We start from the raw sequence: 27,576 nt of genomic DNA on the forward strand, positions 1-27,576 counted from the left end.
TGCACTACGTGAACTGGTTCTCGCGGTGCTGCACTTCGCCATTCGTTTAGGCGGTGCAAAATGGCGCCGTCTGCACGACGCCATTCGTTTCAAAAAGTGCAGACGTTGTGCAGGTCTAGTTCAGCAAAACTGTGCACCCCCTCAGTGGTCGGTGCCGAAACGGTGCAGCTGCAGCCGCCATGGAAGCAGACGACGGCTTGCGCGACGATGGCTTGCGCTTTGCGATAAACGGCGGAGATACTCAAATTATTCCACTCATCGATGAGAACGGTGCCCCGCACGGGTCCGACTCTTATGGAACGTGACTGGCCACCCGAGAAGGCGGCGACGGAGGTGGGAACGGTGGCCCTCGCTGGCACGTACCTTGCATCTCTCGACCACCCTGCTCTTGACGGACCTGTACCGGCGTCTTTCCTTTGGACTAATAGTGTTATAACAGTATTCGAAGCCGGTTATGTTAACTAAAAGGTAAAGACGTGCACGCAGCATGATGCACGTTGTGGCAGCAATCGCTTAACATGTAAGTCGGCGCGCGCACAGTTCAGTCGATATAGTGTTCAGTAAAAGAACAGACGTGCGGTTCGCTTAGCTGCCGCGAGGCTGCATCGAGGCTGATGCATGGCAATGCTTCGCTGCGATGTACTGTTTGAAGATTCTTCATGCGGCTCGGGACGTTGGCGGCCGTTGATATATGGGCGCCACGCTACTGGCTGCAATTTGGTGGCGACGCCTAGGCTAGCAGACGACCAGACCTGCACTCTACCATTCGTTTTGAAAGCAGCCAGTGCCAAGCTGCACCTGAACTGCATGAACTGGCGCTGCACGCTTGCGGCACCGCCGCGGAACTTCACAGAACTGGTGCAGTGAGTGCAGGATAATCGAACGGACCTTATGTAGACGCCTGACCAAAATGTGAGTATGCTGCGCTACCTATGGGCATTTTCGTAAACGTTTTTGATCAGTTTTATTTTATTCCTTTTAAGCAGTAGTTCAGAAAAATCCTGCAGGTGGCGCAACAAATTGTTTATTTCAATATTTGAATTCGCAAGACCGCGTTTAGTAAAGGTTACATTTCGCTACTATCCCACAATAAAGCTCAGCACCGTTGAATTGTATTTTGCTCCGTGCGCAGGCGCGTGATTTTTGAGCGCATAAAACGGCTGCGGTGCCTGCGGTCAACGGGCTTTCGAATGCTGTTTTCGGCGCTGTGCTGAAGGAAGCCGATTTGACCCTGACCGAAGGTTGCGAGGACACCTGGCACGGCCGTCCACAAGCGTTGTAAGTGTGCTGTCTCTGTTAACTTCCCGTCTTTGCCCCTGTGCCATGACAAGGGCGGTTAGGCGGGCCTAGCTCGTCGCGGTTAGTTTTTGAAACTTGAATGCCTGTGGTATCGCTTGCAACGTCCTATCAGCGGCACTGTTCAACAGAAGTCCCCGTTGAGACTTCAGGGTGCTATTTAGATGGATAGTATCCCTCGGAAAGCTTTGTACGCTCGAACACAGCGCTGTTTACTGTGCTGGATGTAATGTATCCGTACCGCTGACCGTAGTGCCTATCCTCGACACACCTCACTAAACAGCGCGAAGTGCTGCAAATTGCAGTTGTGAGAGTCCGCGTAGCGTTCTGGCTTTTTTTGTCGAACTAGCATTTCTCGGTCCCATAGTGCTGGGCTGTTTCAAATGTCTCGAAAAGAGGGCGACCGTGTGTCAGCTACGCAGCGGCTCATTCGCTGTCGAGCCCATCTCGGCAAGCTTTTTTTATGTTGCCTTATCTGTTCTGCCGTTAGCTCTGTGCACGCCAATGTATGGTATGTTGAGTCTTTCCGCAGTCATCTTAAACTTGTCTGTAGTGCTAGCGAGAAGCAGGCGAAATAATTGCAGGACTGCATTTAATCCAGCAGTTCTGCAGCGTAAAATCCGGCATTCCAATGCGGCTGTGGTGTGCGCAATTTATTGACATAATGCAGTTTATTCGAAATGTGCTATTTAAGCTTCTGTGCTGCTCACGTGACTCTGTGGTTCCTCTCATGTCGCTGCTTGTACCGCATAATGCACAGTAATTGGTCACCTGCCAGAGGCGGATTTATAGGTCACTCTTGGGGTGGTTTCATGTGAACCGTGCATTCCTTCGGCTTATTTTGGCGAAAAACTGGCTGCTGCAGCGTGGTTTTCTGATGTCGCATTTCTGTGTTTGGACGAGCCCCTGTCACTTGCAGGGTTCAGTGTTTAAATCCGCGACCTAACTGCAATTGCAAGCATTGCATTTACTGTAGTCTGAGTGCAGCACAAATGGAACAAGCAGTATGTACTAGTGGCATGTCATGTCTTTAATCCATTGTGCAGCCGTTTGTTTTCACCTGCCCTTGTTTGCATGGGTTGTGGCCAACGAGTGGTAGTACAGAGGTGAGCATACTTGTCTAGAATGTTGACGGTGTGCTGCGAAGCAAACGTAGTGAAATCTGAATGCAGCTGCTTTGCTAGGGGCGAGGTGCCTGTGCCTGCACGGTTTGTCTATCCGCCTGTGCTGAGAGCAAGTGATCTCTGTACCTGTGTTTAAATTTTGGTTACTTTCCTGTACAGAGCACTGCAGAGCCCTGTAGACAGATGTGCTCACCTCTGTACTTACTCACTGTTCTTTGACTGCAACACTAGTCGCGTGCATGTCTTATATGTAGCACTTACAGGTGCTACTTTTCGCTTCATACTCCCATGAGATTATCTGAAAAGCATGTCTATGCATGTGACTTAGTTCTAGTGCATGCAGATATGACTATGTGCATACAGGCTTATGTGGTCATTATCATTGTCGCAATCCGCCCACTGCAGGGCAAAGGGGTCTTCCATCTCTCTCTCTCTCTCTCTCTCTCCCTCGTATCTCTCCAATTAACCCTGTCCTGTGGCAGCTGAGGCCATCCTATCCCCATATACTTCTTAATCTCATCTGCCCACCTAACTTCCTGCCACGTCTTGCTGTGCTTGCTTTCTCTTGGAATCCATTCCGATACTCCTAAGTATCATCGGTTATCTTGCCTTCGCATTACATGCCCTGCCCACGCCCATCTCTTCTTCTTGACTTCGACTCGAATGTCGTTAACCAGCGTTTTTTTTCCCTGAGCCACTCTGTCTCTTTGCCTTGCCCATATCATTTCACTTTCCAAAGCTAAGCTCCCTTTTGTAAAGCTAAGTAAGGAAAATTTCTGCTGGAGTGGTCATGTATAGCACTTCTTCTAAGCACTGCCGTCGCGAATATTGGTAGAGGTACAACTACCCTTGTGTCTACTTATTCTTTTCGCTTTAGTCGCGTGGATGGTGTGGTTTCCTTGCTGTTAAGGGAACTTCACGCACTAACTAGCCCGCCTGAAAGCCCTGTTGGATTCCTTGCTGTGACAGTAAAAGGGGGGGTTCCAAAAATGGTTTACAAACCCTGAAATCCACATGCTCTGCCGTGTTGTTCTTGTGCCATATTTCTTCGAAAGTGTTCACATTGCTTCCCACATTGCATGAATAGTGACAGTGGTCTGTCTGGTTGGGAAAGGAATTTAATTTACGAGAATGACAGAGCACAAAGCGGATTTCAAATAAATGAACAGGGAATGGGGCGCGATGGCAGAGCACTGTGAGGCATGACACCACAAGATTGACTTCCAGAGAACCATTGTGCTGGACACTGAGCCGCGCCCACACAGAAGCTCTTGCTTGAGTTAAGGTACATTCAGCAGATGCGGCACATTGTTAACCGCTCCGTACGAACCCTTCCCGCCTCTTGCATCCACGGTCTATGTTCAGCGACCCAGCACATGATTAAACGAGGGCTTAGAAAGACAAGCTGCAACTCTCCTGCAGTCACACCTGGGGAAGGAACAGTAGGTTCTGAAAAGTTTTTTTTTTTTTTTCATTCTTTCTTACTTAAATAGCATAAGCACTGCAGTCTAATTTTCTTTGATTTTGTGCTTTGCAGGAATCTGGTACCATGGATCACAGCTCTACTGTAAGTATTGTTGCTGCACCTGGCCTGCAGTTGCTAGCTGTGGTTGTAGCAAACGATCACGTGAACAATCCCTCATGAATGAGAAGTATATGTTCGCGTTTACATCCTGGAGCGGATGATCAGGGGAGAACTCCTACGTGCATAGCGGATTGCTCTTTTTTTTTTTCAACAAAATGCGCTGTTTGGTTTTTATGGTAATTTCTGAATTTAAGGGGCTGGCTACTTTTCATTAAGTACAAAGGGCAACCACGTAATGCTTGCATGATTTAAATCCAAAATATCTGCATGCCTCACACACTGACTCGGCTACAGCAGTGATTCTGCCATCTGCCACTTTTGTACGTATTTGCACTGCGTGTAACGTGACCTCGAGAGTGTTCGCTAGCACCCCAGCTGTAGTGGCAGATGAGGAATGTCTATTACACTTCAAGCTCCGCATGGAACGCTGTCGTTGACATGTATACTTCATGAGCCCCTCATGTACCTACCCTTGTTTTGTTTTTTTTCTGGCTGGCTAGATATACGCATATATTTATCGAACGGGTCTCAATTCTGCCATAGTGCAGCCTATCAGTGCGCGCCTTCTTTACGAGCTCCCTGGTCTGTTGTTTCGAGAACTGTCTTTGCTGCATGCGGCATTGCATAATTTGAGCATCAGTTTCGGAGGTTTTCAATCTGGACGTTCTCATCTGTCCAGGACGGTGGTGGGGACTCTGCGTGCCTGGTACAGTCACCCCCCATGAGCAAGTCGATGGTGGAGCGCGAAATGAGGCGCATCATCCAAGTCATCGAGGAGCTGGCAACCACACCCCTTGTCGACACACGCCAGATCACACTGGTTGACCTCTCGGTGTCTGATCCAGAGTTGGAGGGGGATGCGAACCCGGTGCCCCGCTGTGCCTTGTTTCAGTCTCCACAGCAACCCAACGGGAGAGAGCCAGCGTGAGTCCAGTGTTGGGCTGGTGACGCCTCAATTCCTGTTTTAACTGGTGGCTACAAACCGGTGTCTTCAATTTACTAGCACAAGCAAGTGGATGAGAGGTTCACCAAGTCATTCAGGCATGATGCACTATGATGTGTATGGAGGAAACGAAACCAGGATATCTGTAGATCTCCACCAACTCCCATCTTGCTGGATTGCCCATTCCTCCGGCAAAATCTTGTAAGGGACGAAGTGAGCAGACATTGCCTAACTGTGCAGTATAAGGCAGGGTCGCACTTGCTGGCTCATTCTAGCCTACATGTTGTAAGCAAAGTTGAGGACACCTCAACACCTTTGGTAGAAGCACCAATGAGGTATGTGGACTATTGGAGGCTTCCTTTGTGTGCTAGGAAGCAAATTAGTGCATCACAAAGCTCTGGTGTCATTCCCTATCTACCCACCAACAACTTGGAATGCTAGGCTGCACTCAGCAGAGCTGGATCACCAGCGAACTGTACGGAAACAGACCACCCACCTTTAGGTGTATTAACGATTCTGCAAAGAAGTTATTCTGACTGACTGATCAATGGCATGTTAGTACGCCTTCTATACAAACCACCTTAGTCCGCTGAGTCTATTTTTTTTTTTTTTCCCGATTCATAGGTGTAGACGTGTATGTGTGTTGTCTTTCTGGATAAACTTGGTAGTGCCTATCTCGCCCCCAAGCCTGTTGTCGGCGTAGCGTTACTCTTTTGAAAGACGTGAACCATCTGCACTGTGGCAACTTTTTTTTTTGCCAATGAAGAGAAAGCTGGAGGGGTGGAGTGTCTTTAAATGCATCGCTACACCAATAGGTCTCCCACAGAATAGTGGTCTGGCACGTTGATCGCTGTGCGGTTGCCTCATTTCACCGCTGATGGTAGCTGGCGCCATCTATACAAGCTTCTTTTAACCAGACATGCCTAAAATATTTATTGTCGTCTGCAAAGTGTTTTTGCCACCTATTTTGAATTGAAAAAATGCTGTTATGTGAGAAGCGCTCCTTAGATAACAGTTGTTACCACAGTACTGTGTTTTGCGATGAGACTGTTAGTAGCATGCGTGGATTATATTCCGCTGCATAGGAAGGGAGATTGTTTTTTTTTTTCTGTAGCTTTGGCTGCATGGCCAAAAAAACGTTGCGGAGTATAACCTCTAACAAACACTGCTGATTTGCTTAAGTTTCTAGCTAAAAATGTCAACTATTAGCTATTAGATTATAACAAGCTGCATGACAATTCTAAGATTGCACTGCATTTTTTTTTGTATTGTGGGAGGTTTCTTTGGTTAGTCATTAACAATAGTAGCAGTCTTTTCTGAAGACAAGGGCAGACTTTCTAGATGCTGCGTGGTCCAATCAGGGGTTTGTTTTGCAGTGGCGTTCTAGTTGGTATAAAACAGGCCCTCAAATTGGTGCATTTTACATTGCTGAAAAAGTTCAGGGTGCTTGTCTAAATATCAATAGCTGGCAGATGTTAAAAGGCAAACACTCGAAAGCGGATGTCTATCCATGTAAATGTTTGGTTAATCGCACGTTGTGCCCTTAATCTCTCACCGACCACAACAGCTGAATTATTTATGTATCCGAAATGAACCTAGATGGCCACCAGGAATAACCCATATGAATTGTAGGACTCTTGCTTGGCTATTTTTACATTCATTTGGCTCCAAGAGACTTGTTTACTGCTGAGATAATTATTTCAGTATGGAATGTTTTCTTCTCACTTATTGATTCATACTTGTGATGTCAGAAACAACTGAAATTGTCACGGTAACTTTGTTAACCCGCTTATAGTGCAAAAGCATTGGTTGTTTGGTACAATTCTGCCAAGGTCAAAATTCAGTGGTAGCCAGTTTTTGGAAATGGCCACGGCCAAATTAGGAGGTCACAGTCTTGTTGGGCAGGGTCAAATTCGGGGTTTGTTTGGGCCGTATTTGTATGTATCTATATGTTATGGTTCTTTTTAATTTAGTGTCGCTGTTGCTAGGTGTTGGCACAAGATGAGACAGCTAAGATTCTTTGCCAAGATGTTGGCAAAGAAACACCGACCAAAAATCTTGGCTGTCTCCATTATCCAGTATTAATGTTGGGCAGTGTTGATTGGTATGGTCTAGCCTTGGATCCACATACTGTCCTGACATCATTGCAGTTTACTTTGAAAAACAGCTGGTGGTAGCGATACCTGTATCATTTTTTGCTCTTTTCTAGTTTATAGAAACTGTTTTCACTGCAAGTAGCCTCAGTTTTATTGGACTGTGATAATCAAGTTATGTGGACTGGCTTCAACTTGTCCTCTGTTTGTCGCCTGATGTGCTAGTATTGGAGTTCAGGAAAGTGTACTGGGTGCCAAGCATGTTCTTTGTTCTTCCCTGTATGGCTTGCAGTGCTAGTACTGAGGGGTACAGTTGGCTGATATCGCTGGCCTCTCCGGCCCCCCTGGCAAAGGCTAAGGCTGGTGTCACTCGGGCCAACACAAACCAGGGAGCAGTGATGAAAGACCCAGTAGCACCGACTGACCTGCTTGGCTCTCCACTCTTGGCTGAGACCAAGCTCGACACGTCAGAGCAGCCGTCCTTGGTTGAAGTAGACAGCAGCCGCGTTTGCCGTGAGTTCTTGGCAACCTTCCACCCTCCCCTTCAGCCCCCATTTTGCGCCTTCACCTTTTGTTTCCTTCTGGGCCCATTGTATTAGGGCTCAGCTGCGTCCCTGTTAGAGGTGAAGGTTGGCAAGGCTTTCAGTTTGCTCGGTCTCAGAATTTTACTTCTTTATAATGGGTCAGAGCGTGCAACAGAGTAAAGGAGAAAGTACAACCGCCTGCCCTCGGGATGCGACAAGGCATCTGTGCTAGCTGGTTTGCGAAGCGATTAATGCAGTGATGATGCCGTGCATGACTTGACTGCCACTACCACTTAACAAACCAAAATGGCGGCAGTAGCCTATGAGTGATTGACCATATTCGTGGCCACGGGGAAGTGTTGCTCTGCTTCGGGCTCTGGGTTCGGCCCTCTGGTTCAAATTTGTTTGCCAACGCTGGCCTTTGCCATTCGGTGGAGTCCAGGGTAGATTTCAAGGTAGAGGCTGCTGTGGACATGTGTACATAGCCCAATACAAAAAAAGACAATCACAGGTTTGAGTTTGCTCTGAGAATTTATTGCAGGACGCAGGTTTTGTCTGTCGTGGATTTGTGGGCATCAAGGTATCAGAAAGTCAATGCCTCTGGATATCTTAAGCTCATTTTTGAGTGACCCAGCTCTTTGGTCTATAGCGCCAATTTGGAGCACAATATTTTTCTTTATTCTAACCTGTGCCTTATGCAGTACACACTTGACAATTCATGTTATGACCACTTGCTTTGCATGATGCGTGAACTTGAATTTTTTTTTTTTCTACTGTGTTGCAGTCGGTCCTCTAAAAATTGACGCAGGAGTTGATTGATATTTGCTGTGTTTGCCAAGTTTTGATTGACCAGCAGTGAGAAAATTAAGATAATCTGGGGAATAACTCTGCATTACTTTTCCAAGCTCCTAGCAACTTTTAATTATTTCTAGGACCAATGCAAGCTTGCAAAAATGACAGTACAAAAAAAAAAAAAAACTGTTACAGCTACCAAAGTCTGGTGCTGCTTCGAACGTCGCACTTAGTGGCTCACTGAAGGCGATTGCCAGCAGCTGTCTTGTCTTTTTCGCCTGAAGAGCTTCTCGGCAGATAGTCCAGGTGACTGGCATCTGAAAGCAGCCCCTCTGCATTCAACTTGCATTGGTACGCTCAGACTACCACTTCTAAATTTCTTATGCTGAGAGTGTGACAGGATGCGAACGAGTTGCAGGCGTTGATTCCTCCTGCGTCTCACTGCGCGAACTGTGCAGAATAAGGCTCAAACTGACCAGATTTCCATGCAGAAATGTAATGTTAGCAAGGTTTTTTTTTTTTTTTTTAGAAGGATGTAATGTTAGCTGCGAAGCGAGATCTGTTGCCGAACTTATCCCACTTCATGACCACTGCCCATGCATGGCTTTTGCCCCTATTTGACTCCAAGAGACTTGCGAACGTTCATACCACTTCCTTTCTTCAACCTGGTGGCTTAACCAACCGACCCACAATTGGTCGCCAGTCACAAAGTACCGTAAAAACCCGCGTATAATACGAACCCGAATATAATACGAGGCTAAGTTTTAGAGACGCGAAATGGGAAAAAGAAAGTTTCACCCGCGTATAATACGAGTAACACAAGCTCATATAAGACATTTATTCAAATCGCATCCTGCACTTCACTTCAATTACCGTATTTTCCGGTGTATAAGACGCGGTTTTTTTCCATAAATCTTGCTGGTGCGTCCTGTAGAAGGGTGCGTCTTATATGCGAATTTTACGTTTTTTTTTGCGAGTTCAGAAATTACTCAGGTTCATGTTCAAGCTTTTTTCACCGAAAAAATATTACTACCAATAACGCGGTTGTAACATGGTTAATACTTCAATACGGGGACCGCCGTGCGCTACTTTTTTAGGTGAACTTTATCATGAAACGGCGGGGTTGACCACTTCCGGAATCTTAAACACGCGGCCGTTTCGGAGAGCCCAAGCAAAGGAAATGTGAAATGCCAAAAAATGGCGACAGTCGCGCTTCTCGCCATTGTCAAGACAAGCCAAGAGAAGCCGATGTTTTTTTTTAGTCACGCTTTGCAAGTACGTAGGGCAAAGAGAATGCTTCAGCCGCGTTGCCTTTTCGATAGCGCATCCGAAGATGAAGACTTTGAAGGTTTTATGTAAAAATAAATTGTTGTGGACATAAAGCTTTTGCTTTTTTTTCTTTTGTGCTAAAACGTGGGCGGGTATGGCGTGAGTGTTGCCTTTTTCGATCAATTAGTGTTGCTTAAGAACTTCTCACACGTACGGTGCATTTTACGATGGTCGCATAAGCATGCTTAATTAAGCCTCACTAGCCTAACTGGGTAAATTGGGGTGCGTCTTATACACGGGTGCGTCTTATATACCATTTTTTTCAATGACAGCCTGCATATATGGCGGGTGCGTCTTATACAAGGGTGCGTCTTGTACACCGGAAAATACGGTACTTTCTTCTTCAGTAGTGCTTTTTTCGGACATTTCTTTGTCCGACAAATCATCCCAAATTAATCTTTCGTGCCATCGAGGGCGTTCGAGATGCCGCACTTCTAAGCCCGCTTCAGCCGCCCGGCTGGCGTCACTGCAGGCTCACCTGAGCGCGTAGACTCTGCGTAGCACCGCTTGACTGTGTCCTTGAACGGTTTGTTCACACAACCATCAAGAGGCCGCGAAAGCTTCGTCGCGTTCCGCTGCACGCGAAAAGGGCTTCTTTCTGTTGCGGCCATCCACGAATGCTTCCTTCGACACCAAACTGCCTCCCGGCCGCACCGTTGCCGATGTTCTCCACAGCTAAAATTGCTTGAAAGTAGCAGAGTACTGTTTTCGAGACCGTGCCATTGTGCTCCCTAAAACAATATCCACTTCACGAAGCGTGCCTTACATGCGAGCACGTGCGTTGTCAACAGGCGCACGGCACACCGCGACCCCCCCCGGCGCACCCAACGGATCAACAAAGAAACGTCTTGACGTGTTTGTCGAGAGTAATAAAGCCAAGCCGTAGCCACGCGCCAATAGCAAAGCCAAGCCTTAGCCACGCCACAAAAACGTAACCAAAACTTCGAGCAACTTCGAAAATTTTTGTTCGGATCCGCAAATAGTACGAGGCGGAAATTTAGGACGCTAATTATGGGAAAAAAACCTCGTATTATACGCGGGTTTTTACGGTATGTTCAAGTGCACTAAACGTGGCACACCGAATGCGGGCAGTGCCTCCATCTGCCAACACAGTGAATGACTCCAGCACCTTTGCATCCCTGTGACATCGCAGCCTGACTCGTCTCTCTATTGTCGAGCACATGAATGTCTGGCTGAAAGGTAGCATGTGGCCTAAGAACAGACACACAAGGACATGCTTTTTTTTTTCAGCTATTTCAACCAACTGGACCAACTGTCCACTCCTCTAAATGTAAAATGTCTTTGGGACATTCCATTTGGGGCCACTGTACCTTGTCGTAGTCAGTTTAAAGGGACACTGAGGAGAGCTCTATTAATATTTTTTTTATAGCAAAATCCGATAGTTCGGCATGTCATGGCTTTGTTGCCACTTGGCAGGCAGCAAAAGATACATTTATTTCTAAGGGGTTTGGATTCAAAGTTGAAAAAGTTTTTCCCGCCGCTCTGATTCAAACTTGGGATTCTCCTATGACAACACAAGACTAAGTGACGTGAACATGACGTAACGCAGACTCCGTAATTTCTGGCACCCAGCAGTGCGGCCTAGCAGCAGCCGAAAAGAAAGCTACCGCCGGACGCACGTTGAAGGCATCTATCGGCTATTGCGGCCGTCGCTTCATTTACGTTTGCACCGGCGTTTTGCCAGCGCTACAATGGATCCCGTTCTCGAAGTCGTCAACGAAGTTCTCGCAAATAGACACCTTTAGCATACCGTGTACCTTGTTACCGTTAGCGGAATACCGGGAGTCCCCATACTACCCATACCGCTGTGAGCAGGCGCTGATTAGTCCCGGCGCTGCAGGAGCGCGCGTAGCTGTCGGTTACGTGGCGCCATCTGGCGACGTCAAGGAGATTTGCGCATGCATTTGCTGCGCCTCAGTGATTCGTAGCTTCTCGTGTCCTAGTGTTGCTAGAACTATTGGTTCTAGCAACACTGTTTTGTCCTATGACGTCATGAAGCTTGTACTTGCGAGTGTGGCCTGTGGTGGCGATACCTGTATTTTGGTTCTTGCTCTTTTCTACGTTACAAGAGCTTTGTTGTCAGTATAAACGGCGTTTTTGTAATCAGGAGCTGGTATTCTGTCGACGCAAGTCAACTTCAATTTCTCCTCAGTGTCCCTTTAATGTATAAAAACTTAGGTTATACCTCATTATGCCAAGGACTTGCCCAGGAACAAGCTGTGTTCCGCACCTACCTTCATGCTTTCCCATGAGGCTCCATGAGTGTTCCACTCCTCTGTTCTAAAGTTACTGCCTGTTTATGAGATTCGGTTGCACTTTGAGCCGATGGTGTCGGTTGCCACCTTTGAGCTAATGTCTTCCCTCTGCCTGTGTGCAGCCACCGCGGCGAACGTGCCGTTTGCACGAAAGCCCTTGGCCACCGGTGAAGAGGTGGTGGACTCGTGTGTCAGTGAAGAGTGCCTGGCTGTACCCAATGCGGAGACCACCTTCGCTGTTCCTGCCGTGCCGGCTGCTCTGTCCGCAACAGCTGCCGCCAAGAAGGCAAGTGCACGCTGTCTAGTGATAGTCAAACCCACTTATAACAATACAGGTTATAACACTATGTAGGATGCAACAATGGTCAATCGCGACACCGTCTGTTATGCCTTATGTTCTGTAATAAGATAAACAGCTTACAGAAATGCTGTGGTACCACATTATCATTTAGGAGACACTTTGGCATCTGTCTTGACTACTCTTTGCCAGATTTTTGCCTTTCTGCTTTTTTTTTTACCATGCCTTCCGCATGCGTCATGTGCAGACCACCACAGACACAGGAGCTGCGGACGTCGCTGTGACATCTGTGCAGGCCACCATTATTCCCTCCGTGCCTGCAGGACAGTTGAACTGTAAGTTCAGCTGTGTCAGTGCCTGGACTTGTAGCAGCGCCTGGCCAACATGCTACCGCTTTTTTGTATACATTTCTCAAGAGTCTACATGAGGCTGTGCCTCTTCCTTTTTTGTTTTTTCTTTATATGCAAATTAATTCAGTTTCTGTTTATGGGCACTCAGATGTGCAAAGGTGTTATCGACTACTTTCAGTAGTGTTTCCTGGATTTTGTTTGTGTATAGGGTATACGGCATGTTGTCGGTTTTGGGCATGTTGTGTGCGAGACATACCAGTACTAGTAGCCTCTTCATTCTGGCCTCTTTGCCATGGCAAAGATGGCTCTTCGAGCCACCAGTGCATCTGGCTGGGCAACGTGCCAGGGCAGAGCCAGTCGAATGGCTGCAGTTTGCTGGGCTGTACTCGGTGACTTTCTTTTTTTGGCAATGGGGAGAAAAGCATGGGGACAAAGCACCTCACTCTGTCACTTCCTCAGTTGTTGAGCCGAAGGACTGCCGCCTTGCATATTACTTGCTGCGCGGTTCGTTCACCCCTTTAAAGCTCCTGGTCGATAGCATACCTAGTCACATCTGTAGAAACACTGTGTAACCAGGCGAACCACCAAAAAGTTTGATGTGTTCTAATTGTTTTTTACCATGACTTTCTAACATTAAAAACCTCCAGTTTTATTAGATGTATGCCTGAAATAATGTTATCAGTACAAGGTTTTCTTCTGGGATTTTTTTTGACTGATGCAGGACGAGAGTAGATGCCAGGTTTTGAACAGAACAAACTCCTTGCGCTATTGCATAAAAACTATTCCGCTGTGCAGAATGAAACTGTGCATTTCAGCTCTCTAGCTTTCACTCCATTGCCATGCAAAGCTGTCGCAAAGTACAGGAGTGGTAGCAACATTTTGGTGCTGTTGGCTGTTCACCAGTGGCACCTTTCCTGCGAAAAGTTTGCATTTTGTTGAGTGTGTGTGGAAAGTAATGAACATAATGCAAAGGCTGAATTCTGGTTAATATTAACCAATGTAGTCTCAGCTGCAAAGTTGCATCCTCTCTAGGCCAGAGGCTTCTCTGGTATCATCCTTCACAGGGGTGTACAGTTAGCCCTAAGTTCTGTCGTGCCAAGTTGACATGTCCAGAAACAAGATTTCTTCCATGGCTGCAGTCACTCATCCCTAGGAGGCTGCCCAAATGTCTCGCACCTCTGCCGGCCTGAAGCTGTCTTGGCGTTGTACGACTCGGTGTGACATCTTGAACTGGTGCCACCTTTGGGCTCACGCTTGGCATCTTCTTCCTGACTTTGTGCAGCCGCCGTGCCAGACGGGCTGCCGACCATCCTTCTCGAAGAGGCTGCGGGGGAGGACTTGTGCACCAGCGAAGAAGGCTTGGCTGTGGCCAACGCAGAGACCACCTTTGCCATTCCTGTCGTACCCGCTGCTCCGCAAGTGACAGCTGTCCCCAGGAAGGCAAGTGTGGCATGGCCGTGTGGTGCATGTATTGGTTCTTAGTGAGCATGTGCCAAGAGAGCAAGGCGGTTGGGGGGGGGGGGAACTCGGGAAGTTTTGTGTTGAATCTGCATCTTCACAAACCAGCTGAACTAGAGCCCCCATGTTGCAGCATCTGCATGGCAAGTAGTGCGTAGCTCTATTACTTTTCAGGGTACGGTAAGCAGCCTGGCATTTTTTTTTTTCTCCCCCTACTGGCAAAAGCCACAAATGGTTTTCCTGGTTCTTCCAGTCATTTGCAGCAGTGTTTCGGAGACCCTTTGGCAGACATCTTCGACAGCTGTTGGATGTATTTGCTTTCGTGCGCTTTTTTGTTTTCTTCTATTATCTGTTTCATTTGAACTCTATATTTTTATTCTTCGATGTCCAGGGTACCTCTGGCAAGGTTGCTACGGATACCGCTGTGGCTCCGGAGCAGGGTACTGTTGCCCGCACGCCTGCAGGTAAGTCGGATTGTGAGTGCAGCCATGTCAGTGCACCGTGTAGTCTAGTCATCTTTTGCCTGAATGATGTTCATGTTGTATTGAAGAGTTACTGAAGATAAATTGAACTCTGCCAGTATCTATAGATTGCCGCATTCTAACGCCAGAAACTCTTGATTACAAAAGCTCCAATCAGAAAAAAAAGTGGCCGAAAAATGAAATGCAGGTGTATTTCATGAAATACTGAAGTCGCAGAATCAGATTTTTCAATGTCAACGTTACAAGGTTGAATCATGCGGTGTGAAAATTTTTAAGGGGGGGATGGGGGGGGAAGCTGGTTTTAGAAACTGAAATCATTTATGAATGAAGTCACATCTGTGAAATTTTCAGGGCAGACGTTTTTTGCGTGTGAATTGCAAATACTGAATGCCATTTAATTTCATGGGGAAACAAGTCCTTGTGCGTTTTCGTGGCATGTTAGTTTTTATGCAGTGAGCTTTTATGCATTTCTGCTACAGTAAACTTGCTGAAATGCATGCTATTGCTTTTTTTGTGTGAAATCAAGGAATGCAGTTAGGCCATCATGACTATCTCAGAACTTGAGTTGAGTTATTGGGTTTTGAAGTTGGTGCTCCAGAAACAGGACTGCAAACCTTTCTTCCCGTTTCTGAAGAACAGATTGAATTGGGGTAAAGTTTAGATTGACTTGTCCTTGGTGCCTCTTTAAGTCTCTGGATTTTCTGCAGCCTAAAGTTTTCAGTTCCACGAATTGAAGCAAAGAACCTACAGTATTCTGCGGCAAGCCTTTCGCGCAACACCTGATGCTGTGCTTACACTTCTTGCCTCATTGCTTTATTTTGTGCTGCACAGGATTCTCCAGTTCCATGCCAGTTTGCGAATTTTGTTTTCTTTCTATGCTCTTAGCAGCTCTTTCAGAATCTTCTCTTCTTCCTCAGCTGCCCGCACCATCTTGTTTGCATGTTTGCAGCAACTCTTTCTTGATAGTGCATGTGTGCCCCTTGCCTCTATCACTCAAGCTTGCCAAGAAGTTTGCTTTTTCTCGCGGCTTACTAGTCTTGTGGATGAGCTGTCTGATAGTATCTCAAACAATGGCTAAAAAATATTTGGCTTATATTACAATCTTAGCTCCACATATAACAGAGGGTGCTTTCAGAAACAGGCAATTCACTTAAAAACTTGTGTTATATTACTTTCGATAGGCACTAATATTGTCTTCCCATTCACTGTTAAAGTGCTGAGGCTCTAGCAGCAACGCACTTCATGCGCTCACTTGTTTCACGAGCTGGGGCAGCAAGCATGTCAAAGCACTGAGAGAACTTTGCATGTTGTCAGGTTTAACTTTCAAGGGAATTCAAATAATCAAATTCCCATCATCCTATCATTCGTACTGTTGTCAACAAATGCAATGTGTAAAAAAGTATGGCTGCTGACACACAATTCTGCGAAATGCCCTACAATCCCCCCCCCCCCCCCCCCTTTTTTTTTTCCACTGAACCACGGGGAAATTAGGGGTCTTGGTTAACATGGTCAGAGGCTGAACTCTAGTTGCTGTAACTCAACATCATGATAACAGCCCGGTTACGCCTACCGTAGGACAAAGATCTCCAACGTTGGTTTGTCTTCTCTTTCCTTGTTCACTCCAGCATTGTTCAGCACAGAAAAGTTCATGAATCCTTTATTCTACCTTGTTACACCAAGAACATGCCCAGGAACAAGTATTCTTCCACGGCTGCCATTGTTCTTTCCTAGGAGGCTGCCCGTGGCTTGCACACCTCTGCCGGCCTTGAGTTGTCTTGCTTCTGCGCGAATCTGTAACACCTAGTCCGTGTTGTGTTCGATGCGCATTTGAGCTCATGCTGGTGATCTTCTCTCTGCCCTTGCACGGCTGCCACGCCGGCCTCATCACTTGCAGCTGTTCGGGAAGAGGCTGCAGTGTCGGACTCGTGTGGCAGCGAGGACGGCTTTGCAGTGGCCAATGCGGAAACCACCTTCGCTGTAGCTGCCACACCCACAGCTCCATCCGCGGCAGCTGTCCCGAGGAAGGCAAGTGCAGTCTTACCTTCCTGTCCACATCCAAGAGTGTGCGTGGTCAATTGCTCCAGAGGAACCTCAGGCTTGAGAACGGTCTGGTAGCCAGTGCATCTCGGCTTGAGTCAATGTTGCAAGTATCTCCTGGGGGGCCCGAAAAGAATGAGTGCGATGGTACTGCTGTGTGCTGTGACCATTCTCCTTAAAGCAGTCCTGTTTTCCCATGGGAGTTTCCCCCCTGTGCTTATTCTATGCCAAAGGGCAATGCAAAAGGAAAAATGGTGGGAAACAGAAACAACACTAGGTTGACGCGGAGTGCCATCTGATAAGGGTGCCCCTTTTCAGGAAAGCTCCCTACACAGTAGTGAGGGTGGCTTTGAAGCATATTTTATTATCTTAGAGTTCTGGTTCTAGCACACGGGAGCACACCTGGGCAGACCTGGTGTAGCTCATAAATAGCACTGGTCAGTGATAACATTGCTGTACCAAGCACGTGTGCAGCCATTTGCACTGGTGAATACAGTCACGCCTGGTGCAAGGCAATAGTCCCATGGTAGCAACTTGTTTTCTCAAATTGCACCAGAACAGCCATCCCAGTGTGACTGGACCCAGGAAGTGAATTGCCTGTGGGCATAGCTGTTTCACTCATTTTCGCTCACTCTAAGGAAGGCTCTCAACAGTGTCTCTCTACAGCCATTGGCAGGTCCTGGCCTTTGGGTTACTGTTATTTTTACCCCTGCTGAACTTTTCCTGTTGTTGTGTCTGTATGACGATGCCTCTGCCTCCTTGGGTGTCCAGGCCCCATCCAAAGCAGCAACGGCGGCGGACACCACTGTCACCCTGGGGCAAGGTGCCATTCCACGCAGGCCTTTGGGACAACCCCTCCCACGGAGGAGCATGCTGCGTGAGTGCTCCGTTCACTTACTCCTGTGCTGGATGTACGTGTTAATTCTTACTACTACACAGCACAAAGACAAATATGGACCGATAAGGAAACACCACAAAGCGTGTTAAGGGGGGACCCTGGTCTTAAGAATTTTATTAATCAAGATATAGTAATGAAATTTTCAGGCCACATGCGTTTTTGTGCGCTGATTCTAGATATGTCATTTAATTTATTCCTTGAGTACTTGTGCAATTTTTATGAAAGTATTTTGGGAAAAGTTTTGCAGAAAATTTGCTGCAGGAGACTCGCTGAAGTGTATGCCATTGGGTTCTCTTGACAACAAGGAATACAATAAGGGTAAAATTATCATCCTGGCTCTCATAGAACTTGAGTAATAGGGTAATGAAGCTGGCACTTCAGAAACAGGAATACACACTTAGAGAAGAAAAGTGTGTATTCCTGTTTCTGAAGTGCCAGCTTCATTACCCTATTACTCAAGTTCTATGAGAGCCAGGTTGATAATTTTACCCTTATTGCATTCCTTGGTGTCAAGAGAACCCAATGGCATGCATTTCAGTGAGTTTCCTGCAGCAAATTTTCTCCAAAACTTTTTCCAAAATACTTGCATAAAAATTGCACAAGTACTCAAGGAATTGTTTTACATAAAATTAAATGACATATCTAGAATCAGCGCACAAAAATGCATATGGCCTAAATTTTATAACTGACTGCATTAATAAATTTTTTTTCCAAGACCAGGGTCCCCCCTTAATTCTTCCTGTATGGGCCCACACTCCCGAATTGTCTACTGAGTACAATCGAACCCGCATAAATCGAACTCTTAAAACTCCTAAGATTTCGATATAATGTCATGCTATATAAAAGTAGCAGTAAGTTTAACAGCACACAAACATATTGAGATTGGAAAAAAAAAATGAATTTCTTTGATGGCTGCTTACTGCGTGCTGATTAGAGCACACTAGTCTTGAATTTTTTGTTTCTTCATCTTCTTTGCCAAGGAGGGGACACATTTTAAAATATTCTAGATGGACTCCTAACAGCCGAGACCACAGCCTTCCATTGATGCGCTATGGTGATGAACCATGCCGAGCCCATGGAGCACGTCGAAGCTCATGGGTGCATTCCTTCTACTCCTAGTTGCAACTCTCATCAGTGGTGTCCTCGTTCTCGACATCTACAATGTCATCCGCAAGCTCTCCCGCGGTCTCAATGTCATCGTTCATGGAAAAAAATTGCCTTTAGCTGCCCCATCACGAATACTTATCTCCAGCAACTTTGTACAGCTGGTTTCACAATAAAGACCCGCGACGGCTTCATCGAGCTCACCCCACAAAGAATTTGAGGAGAGACTAGAATGTCGAAAGCAGATCTGCATTCCTTTGCTTTTGACATTCTGTGATCCACATAGCGTAGCCAGAGCGCCTGAAAAATCGTTTTTGGTCTCCAGTCTTTGGTTTCTGCAGGAGCTTTGTAATCAGTGGTTTCCTAAAACCAGCCTTCATTGCGCGGATAATCCCCTGGTCCGAGGATTGAAGCACCGACGTTGCGTTCTGTGGCAGGCAGTACTGCTGGAAGTACTGCAGGAAGTACTGCTGTGGCAGTACTGCTGGAACTAGTACTGCAGCGGCTGGTATAGGCGTAGCGATCATGGTCTGTCAGCTCTTCGGTCCAAGCATTGTGGTACTTGGCAAAAAGTTTGCTGGTTATCCATGCTCTTCGATTGGACCTGTAGGTCACCAGAGCAGAAAGCACGGTCGGCAAGCATTGCAGAGACTTGCTTTTTCTGACCACAAGGGGTTGAAGCTTCTTTGATTCATCCATGTTGGTGGTGAGCAGTTTCGGATTTCTTCTCACCTTGTTCAACTCGCTTGATAATTTCCTTGTTTCATGAAAAAGAGGAGGTTCTGTCATTTTGTGGCTGTCATCGCATGCCTGTAGACGACGAAAACCATGCATCAGTTCACACGTTCGGCCATTTCGCAACGCACTAAAGACTCTTATTCTGGTTGGCTGTGTACATGTCCGCCGCCTACTTCATGGAAAGTCCGCGCCATCCTTCGTCTGCGCATGTTGTGCAACAGCACCTGCAGGCCATGCGGGAAAGCTAACCTTCGGACATGCGTAACCTTCGGACATGCGTAACCTTCGGACATGCGTAACCTTCGGACATGCGTAACCTTCGGACATGCGTAACCTTCGGACATGCGTAACCTTCGGACATGCGTAACCTTCGGACATGCGTAACCTTCGGACATGCGTAACCTTCGGACATGCGTAACCTTCGGACATGCGTAACCTTCGGACATGCGTAACCTTCGGACATGCGTAACCTTCGGACATGCGTAACCTTCGGACATGCGCAACCTTCGGACATGCGTAACCTTCGGACATGCGTAACCTTCGGACATGCGCTGAGGGGAAAGCCAGCTTCTGGAGTGGACCGGAGTTGCCCGAAGGTCGATCTATCAGATGCGACGGCTAATTTTTGTACGATACAGCCATACATTCACATTGTCGCTTTACAGTGCTGTGCATGCTCAGTGGCTCCTCCGCTGAAGCGGATTGCACTATGCAAAGTTTCTCTAATCAGAAGACTCGTGACACCCTTGACTTCCGCGGAATGAGCCTGAGCTGACTGCAGCTGCTGCAGCCGCGCTTCTCCGCATGAAATTCATGCTAGTGCCGTTGTACATGTTTAGTGTAAGAGGGCTAGCACGAGACACATGGAGGTGGATGTCCCATTCCAACACCTGATGTGAGGTGGCGCTGGGCACGCAGTGCATACGTCTAGTCACAGTTGAGATTTACTATATCGCAGGCCCCATATATCTGTATATAGGTCTCTCTCACCTCAGATGCGTCGGCACCACATGTAGGTCAGCTCCCCAATTTCCAATGGTCATTTTTGCAGAAAGTTGACACAGCTTCAATGAATGTAACAAAACTTCAGTGCGTTTTTTCTTTTTTTTTTTCATGTAATGGCCTTGTGTGTTCAAAAGTTGACGGTTATGAAAGTGCCTGTATGGCATTCAACCTTTTCTGGATGCCGGAAGTATTCAAAATATTCGTTTCAAAACTATTGAAAGCAAATTGCTATTCGCTTTGAATTCGCTTCGAACCAAAACAGCACTATTCGAACGTGCTCATTATCTTTAAATAGCTCAACTTCTTCGGTGACACACTCGGTTTATAACTAGTTTCTGCCAATTGGCGTTGCACGGCCAAGACTGTCCTCCAGTACATTGCCTCATACCATATGCACATCCATGTTGCTTCCATCTGCTGATGAACTCGTGCCTCCTAGTGAGTTTTTTCCATTTCTTTTTTTTTTTCAACGTTGGTCAGTGACCTTTCTCCTGTCGTCGTTCTGTGGTCTTCCCAGCGCCCCCGTCCCAGCGTGCTGGGCGGCTGTCCGTTCCCTCCAGGCCCCCTGTGCCCCGTGGCCGGCTCAGTGTTGCCCCCGCAGCAGCAGCAGACACCACCTTTGGGGTGAACAGGGCCACACCAGAAGGACGCCTGTCGGCACCCAAAAGTGCCCTGCAGCAGCCCAGCCAGGTGAGGGGTCTACTGCAGCTTCCCAGCTGGTCGCTCCACAGTCGCTACAGCCTACACTGGGGCAAAGCTGAACAAACAAGCAACGTTCCTTGAACCAAGGCATGTCTACAACTGTCTCCAAGAACCCCAGGTGGCCGAAATTAACCTCTACTCCCCAACGGAGCATGTTTCGTAGCCCATGTGCATGTTTCAGACCCTGAACAATACACACCACTGCCATAGCCTGAAAGCTAACAATGTAGAATTTCTACACCCCGTGCCCCTCGCAAGCACGCGACATTGGCTTCTACTGGCATTTATAGTTTGGGCAGGTGACAAACGTGGTGAGGTTAGCCACTGTCTGAAAGTGTGTTTCTCCTCGTTGCCCAGCGGCAGGCAGCACCGGCGTCTCAACCTGCACCTGCCGTACCTGGCCCCCGGGTGCCCTCCCTGCGGAGGTCGGTGGCAGGACCCTCTGTTGGTGCAGCTGCAACTTCCAGGAGGAGCCTCCAAGGTCGGTCTGCCTCTGCTATTCTCTTTTGCATGTGGATGTTGGTGTTGGCAGTGCGTTTGGATAGGGAAAAAGGGTGGAGCTTTTTGGTACCGTAATACCAGGAGGAGGAATCTTCTGAGGCAAATGGCATAGATGCACTGATGAAGCTTCCTTTTGATGTGCAGCATAGTTGATAGATGCTTTATGGGATACCTCTTCAGCCTCGTATGCTATCATTGCTACACGTTAACCAAGGCATTCGCCAAATTCCCGAGGTTTAGTGGCAGTGGAGTCTGGGATTTCATGTGGCTTTGACTTAAGCGGACCGGCCGCCTAATAAATGAGTGCTCCTTAGGTTTACCATGGCACATGAGTGGGGGAGCCAATGGTGGTGCTGCTGCTTCTTGTCATCTGTCCCCTCTTTCGGTCTGCCTGCCCACAGTTTCTCTGGGAAAGGGACCGGCTCTTCGCCTTGAACAAAGTGGGTGGAAGAATTGTGCAGGCCGGCGGAGTGGTGCACACACACCGGCAGCAAGTGCAAGGTAGTAGAGGAAGGGCATGGGGTCGTGTGTAGCAGCCCTAAACGAGGCAGTGTGAGATTCTTCTCTCGATAACTAAAGGAGTCGTCTTTGATGTGAGTGGCAGCTGTGCTACGTATTGATCTACACTGGGGAAACAGTGTTGCCCACCTTGGCTTGTCAAGTGACCACCTTGTGCTGCTGCTGTGTTTGTGCAGTGCCAGCGAGTGGTGCACTGGCGAGTGGTGTTGCCAAGCGGGGCCCAGCACCCAGGCTGTCGGTGGTGCCCACAACGACATCAGCTGCTCCTTCACGAACATCGCTGAGGCCACCAGCTAAGCCAGCTGCAACTGGTGAGCTGTGCCACTTGGACTCCGCATGCTCCACGTACCGCATGCTCTGCAAACAAAGCCTATAGCTCTGTTATTAGCTGCTGGCTGGAGATCACACTTTTGTCCTTGACTATACTGCTAACATTCAAAATGTCTGTGGAAGGGGAGGCAAGGGAGGAGGTATCTCGGAGACAACAAACTATAGAAGAGTGGCTCACCGGACTACGCTGCATAGAAATCTGCAAACATTTGTGCACATTGCAAACAACAATCTACAGATTGAAAAGCTGCATGTTCATAGCATTGTGCATGAAATGTACTCTTGCAGTGAGAGGACCTTGAGTAACATTAATTTCGTGCGCCACTTAAGCAAATATGCAGCAATTGCAGGTGGTTGACAACATGAGCCTTCCAAAGTTGGCCAGTTTGATGCTTAAGGCTTATGCAAATTAGTGCCACAATGGACAGCAAATGTGCATGGGTTGTGGCTGCTTCAAACAGCACTGTGTGTTATGTTTTGGAAATGTTGAGGTCTAACTTGGTTGGTTTCTTCTTAAGTGTGAGTCTAAATTTCTATAAAGAAGTGTGTGTGTGTGCTGAGCATTTACATGCCGGTTCTTTTTCTTACCTCGGCTTTCTGCTTGGCACTAGTTTTGAGGACCCATCGTGTGGTGGCTAACTTGCGCTTTGTGCTTTGCTGCAGGCCTGAGGAAATCCTTGGCCGGACAACAGAAAGTGCAGACTCCAGCTGACCAACCCCCAGCGCAGATGGCAGGGCAAGCACCCAAGCCCAATTCACAGCCACAGCCAAAGGCAGCCTTGGCGCCTCAACAGCCGCGCTCCCGCCTTCCACCTCCCAAGACCAGAGGTGCTTGTGCTTCCTTGTTTTTTTTGTCGTGAAATTTTCGGGTCTTGCTTTATGCATAGAATAAATCAAAACAGGGCGATGGCAAGCCCTATCAGTAACAATGCAGTGCTGAGTATACGGCGATGGGGTCTCTGTCCCGTTGTGCAAACAGTGTACGCAGTGCCATATGGCAGTCACCAGCGGTTGGGTTTTTGCTCTGCATTAACCACTGATGCTGTGTGCCTGTTCAGTTAGTGTACATACCCCTGGATGTATGCTTGTTAAAGGAAACTGGGAAGAGATCTTTTTGCATTGCAAAACATTAGAGGACATTTTTAATTTGGATGGACTCCGGGCTGGAGCCTGTGTCCAGGTGTTGCTACATGAGCAGCATTTGTCCTAATATCCCTCCTCAAGCCTGAATTGCGCGGTGCATAGTTGGCCGTGCACCTCTGATGTCGCGCAGCTGCAGGTGTGATGCCGTGCTGCTTTGAAGGTTGTCACCAAAAAATAGACTGGCCGCATAGTTTTGTATTCCCTTTTTTAGCACCGCAGTGCAGTTACAGTGGCTATTAGTTGCACACAGGCCATCCAGCAGAGCTGCATTCTGTTTTGCTGAACACTCATCTCTGCCATTCTTTTTCCATCTCGTTCGACGCTGGCAGTACGCATTCAGGTCTTTCATCTTCCCTGGCTCCTGTTTGTATTTACTCTCGCACGTTTCCGTTGTGTGTCCACCAGCAGCTGGTGGCCTGCCTCGGCCAGCTGCGTCCAGGGGGGCATCTTCGAGCCGTGCTGCTCCAACTCTGCTGCTGCCGATTGTGGAGTCACCAGTGGCGACCCGCCTCTCCTCCACTCCAGTGCGGTGCGTACCTTCCTGCTCTTCGTCGTGGTAACTCTGGTTCAGACCATGCATGTGTGACAGCGCTGTGTTTGTCCCTACCTTAGTCCTGTCTTTCGTGCACTGTGCCTTCAGTTTTAACAATGTACCGACTAGCCCAAACAAATACCTTAGTGACAGTTTGCCCTCCCTAGTTGCTTTCTCTATAACTAGTTCATTATTCATATCTTTCAGGGCAGATTTTGCTATGCTAGCAGGCCTGTCACTGAAGTCCCTGTTGCTCTCTGCTGGTAGTGTGTGCTTACTGGCTTCGGGGGTCGCTTCCCTCATAATACTACATAATTTATCTCATCACTGTTTCTGGCAGGCTGCTTGTGTGGTTACCAAAAGTGGTAACAGAGTCCTTCAGTGCTTTGTGGTCACGAAACTTCTCCACAACGCTATGGGAGAGCTTCAAATGCTGCTCGCGGCTGCCACGCTGCGGCCTCATCACACGCGGAACTGCATTGTCCGAGGAGCTTGGAGCTGCCGCGACTCAGAAGGGAACCCCTCCGCTGTTAGCTTGATAGTGAAATTTCACATTTACTGTGCCTTTGTGGGTTAGGTAATGCAACTTGTAGCAAGCGCTCGACATCGTCCCGCGCACACGTGTTGGTATGCTGTTCCGGTTACAGAGGCATGACTGAGAAAATAGAGCTCATTGGTTTCCTGCCTCAGTAACACAGAGCTGCCGAGAAAAGCAAAGCGAGCAGTAGCACTGCAACAAATCAGAGGTGTTACCTCCGCCTCCAAATATGTGCTTGGTTCTGAAAAAATTTCGTATTCTCAGCCACAGCGGTGGCTCAGTGGTTATGGTGCTGGGCTGCTGACCCGAAAGACACGGGTTCGATCCTGGCCACGGCGGTTGAATTTCTTTGGAGGAGACATTCCGGAGGCCCGTGTACTGTGCGATGTCAGTGCACGTTAAAGAACCCCAGGTGGTCGAAGTTTCCGGAGCCCTCCACTACGGTGTCTCTCATAGCCGTAGTCTCTTTGGGACGTTAGACCCCATAAACCAAACCAGTCGTATTCTCAAATTTCAAAATAGGCGACACAGGCCCCCCCTCCTGTGATGAGTAGACCTAGCGAGAGCACAGGATTCGCGAGCCTGATTCGGCAATTAAGGAGAGCATATTCACAAGTTTCAGAGTGCGAATGCTGATCCACTGTAATTCCAGCAACAGTGGCCTGAGGTTGATGATTGCTTACGTCGCAGTACAAGCATGCAATTAGCGGGAAGTGCCAATGGGACCCGATCTGCTGCGCAGTACTGAAAGGGCTCGGCACCTGTCGTTGACATTGCTTGTGGACATAAATAATGGGCCATTTCAATCCATGTATGGCATCGCCGAATGCACTTCTGGATAAAACAACTTAAATTTGATTATTGGTCACACTGGAAAAAGCAGACGAGTTTCGTGGCCAGAAAAGCATTGGAGGGCCCTGACATGGCTAATTGTATCCCATGTTTCAATGCGAGCATACGACATTGTCAGTCAGGGATAGCAGGCCAGTCAACTCTCTTTTCGTGATCACTTCCAACTGGGTACACTTAGTTTGCATTGTGCCCACATGTCAAAGCAGTTTGCTGCATGTTAAGAAGCTTCTATTCCCAAAAGGCACAGACTTTTTAGACCATTCACGCTTTGAATACTGGGCATAGGAAAGGTAACAATTTTGGCACCTAATAATGTCTGTAAGCAGCAACTTTCATGTGTCTATGAGTTGCACGTTATGGAGACGGATGATGTTTCCATCATGTGATGCACACTTGCCACCATGTGGAGAGACATGTGTCCTGTGGGTGAATACCGTGCTTAACGTGCGTACTTGTTCTTCCATATCGTTTTCATTGGGTATTTGCCGCCAATAAAGGACCACCAAAATTGACATGCTTAGTTGGGGATGTTATTTCATTGTTGTCTTCTTGTTTTTCCACACTTTGTGGAACATTTCAGGCCTGTGGTTTAGTTTTCTTCCCTGAAAGTGAGTGGCTTTTTTTTCTTTTTGCTTTGTTGTGTGCAGGTCCGACGCTCCCCTCTGTGGTGCCCCTGACCTGACGCCCATCAGGAAGCGGTGACTTCACTGCGCTTCCTTGGTGGATGTATTAAAGTTCTGACGTGTAAAATGGAAATTTTTATGAAGTATTTTAACACAATTTAATATGGGGGGGTAACGGGGGCATTTTATAATATGTAGTTTTATCCTGCATCTTGCCCAAAGACAAACTACAAAAAACATATTTTGGATGTTTTTGTGGGCTGCAGGCAGATTTTAAGATGTAATTACCAATGATGTGTTGATTTAATGTGACATTGTGAATTGGGGGCATTTTTTATTGCATAATTTTTTATCCTGCATGCCCAAAGGCTAATGGTCGCATTGTAATTTTTTTTTAGCTTTTTTGGGCTGCAGGCAGATTTTAAGACAGTCAAGCTCACTTATGATGAACCTGACGGTCATGTGTAGTATTGCATTTGTTGTCCAATGATCGTAGTACCTAAGCGGACTGCCTGTATTACAGCCCAAAATACTTTATGGCACCTCCGCTTTCGCTATAACCGAATTGTGTGGCTCTAATTGTCCGTTGCATCCGAGACAAATTGCCATTGCCCTACAGCAGTACTTTGACAGTGGCACTGCTTTCGTTCATAATAAGGAAGCGTTCATGTTATCTGGAGCAGTTATAAGTGGGCTAGGCTATATAATTGACAGTGATGTGTTCACTTTTAATGGCTGTGAATTGGGGGCATATTTTTATTACGCAGTTTTTATACTGCATGCCCACAGTCTAATGATGGCATTGTGATTTATTGTTTGACGCATCTGCAGACTGCAGGCAGGTTTCAAGGTGTAATTACCTACGACTTGTTAGTTTATTTTTGTACAGGTCCCACAGTGCTGGGTGTCAGTCTTGATGTTGCTTAATAAAGCTTTTAGCCAACTGGCTTCCTCGCATTGTGATGGTTTTGTGATGCGGACACTTCGTTGAACGAGTCCATGTTTTGAGAGCACTGGGCCGGCATGGAGCGTGTGTATGAGACTTCCTGATGTGATAGCATCACTGTTGAGGTGGTCATTCCGTGCACAAGGGCCGGTGCAAGTAAGTTGCACACACTAATACCCCTGTCACACGGGCACTTTCAATCCTCATTGAACTCTATCTGCATCGAGATTTTCGAGCACACTCGAAACATCCGGTGCTACACGGGCATTTTCAATGCTCCTTGAGAAGTTTCCCTCGTGTGTAAGGTGGCTCCAAATGTTCCTCCAACAGCCATAACATGGTGAAGTCCGGCAACACTGTGCATTCGGGAGCAGCGGCAGCCAAATCCGTAGCCAGACGTGTGGCGCACCTCTCCAACAGAACCATAACCTCTGCTGCTGTGCAATGGAACCCGAGGGCCCACAACGCCTCCGGGATTTCTGTGTAGACTGCGGCATTTCTTCTGGCGCCGCAAATCATCTAGGTGGTCTTGCCAGCAGCCGATGAAAGCGGCCGTCT

At 47.5% G+C, this 27,576-nt stretch overlaps 1 protein-coding gene across 2 annotated transcripts; it reads left to right on the forward strand.

The window, feature by feature from the left end:
• Positions 1–1,075: 1,075 nt before the first annotated feature.
• Positions 1,076–27,023, forward strand: LOC149336666 (uncharacterized). 2 transcript variants are annotated; one of them, XM_089553039.1, is made up of 16 exons: positions 1,076–1,278; positions 3,958–3,987; positions 4,685–4,929; positions 7,334–7,554; positions 12,085–12,248; positions 12,508–12,595; positions 13,893–14,050; positions 14,460–14,532; positions 16,445–16,575; positions 17,359–17,464; positions 20,850–21,022; positions 21,392–21,515; positions 22,231–22,365; positions 23,048–23,212; positions 23,933–24,056; positions 26,097–27,023. In XM_089553039.1, exons 2-16 carry the CDS (start codon positions 3,970–3,972, stop codon positions 26,149–26,151), a joined length of 1,980 nt encoding a protein of 659 aa, XP_089409165.1. In that variant the 5' UTR covers positions 1,076–1,278; positions 3,958–3,969; the 3' UTR covers positions 26,152–27,023. The 2 variants fall into 2 exon arrangements, with proteins under 2 accessions (XP_089409165.1, XP_089409166.1); XM_089553040.1 differs by having other exon boundaries at positions 1,077–1,278; positions 23,936–24,056.
• Positions 27,024–27,576: the final 553 nt, after the last annotated feature.

Source organism: Amblyomma mixtum, chromosome 7 (genome assembly GCF_055824585.1).
Source record: "Amblyomma mixtum isolate Tamu chromosome 7, ASM5582458v1, whole genome shotgun sequence".
Classification (NCBI taxonomy): domain Eukaryota; kingdom Metazoa; phylum Arthropoda; class Arachnida; order Ixodida; family Ixodidae; genus Amblyomma; species Amblyomma mixtum.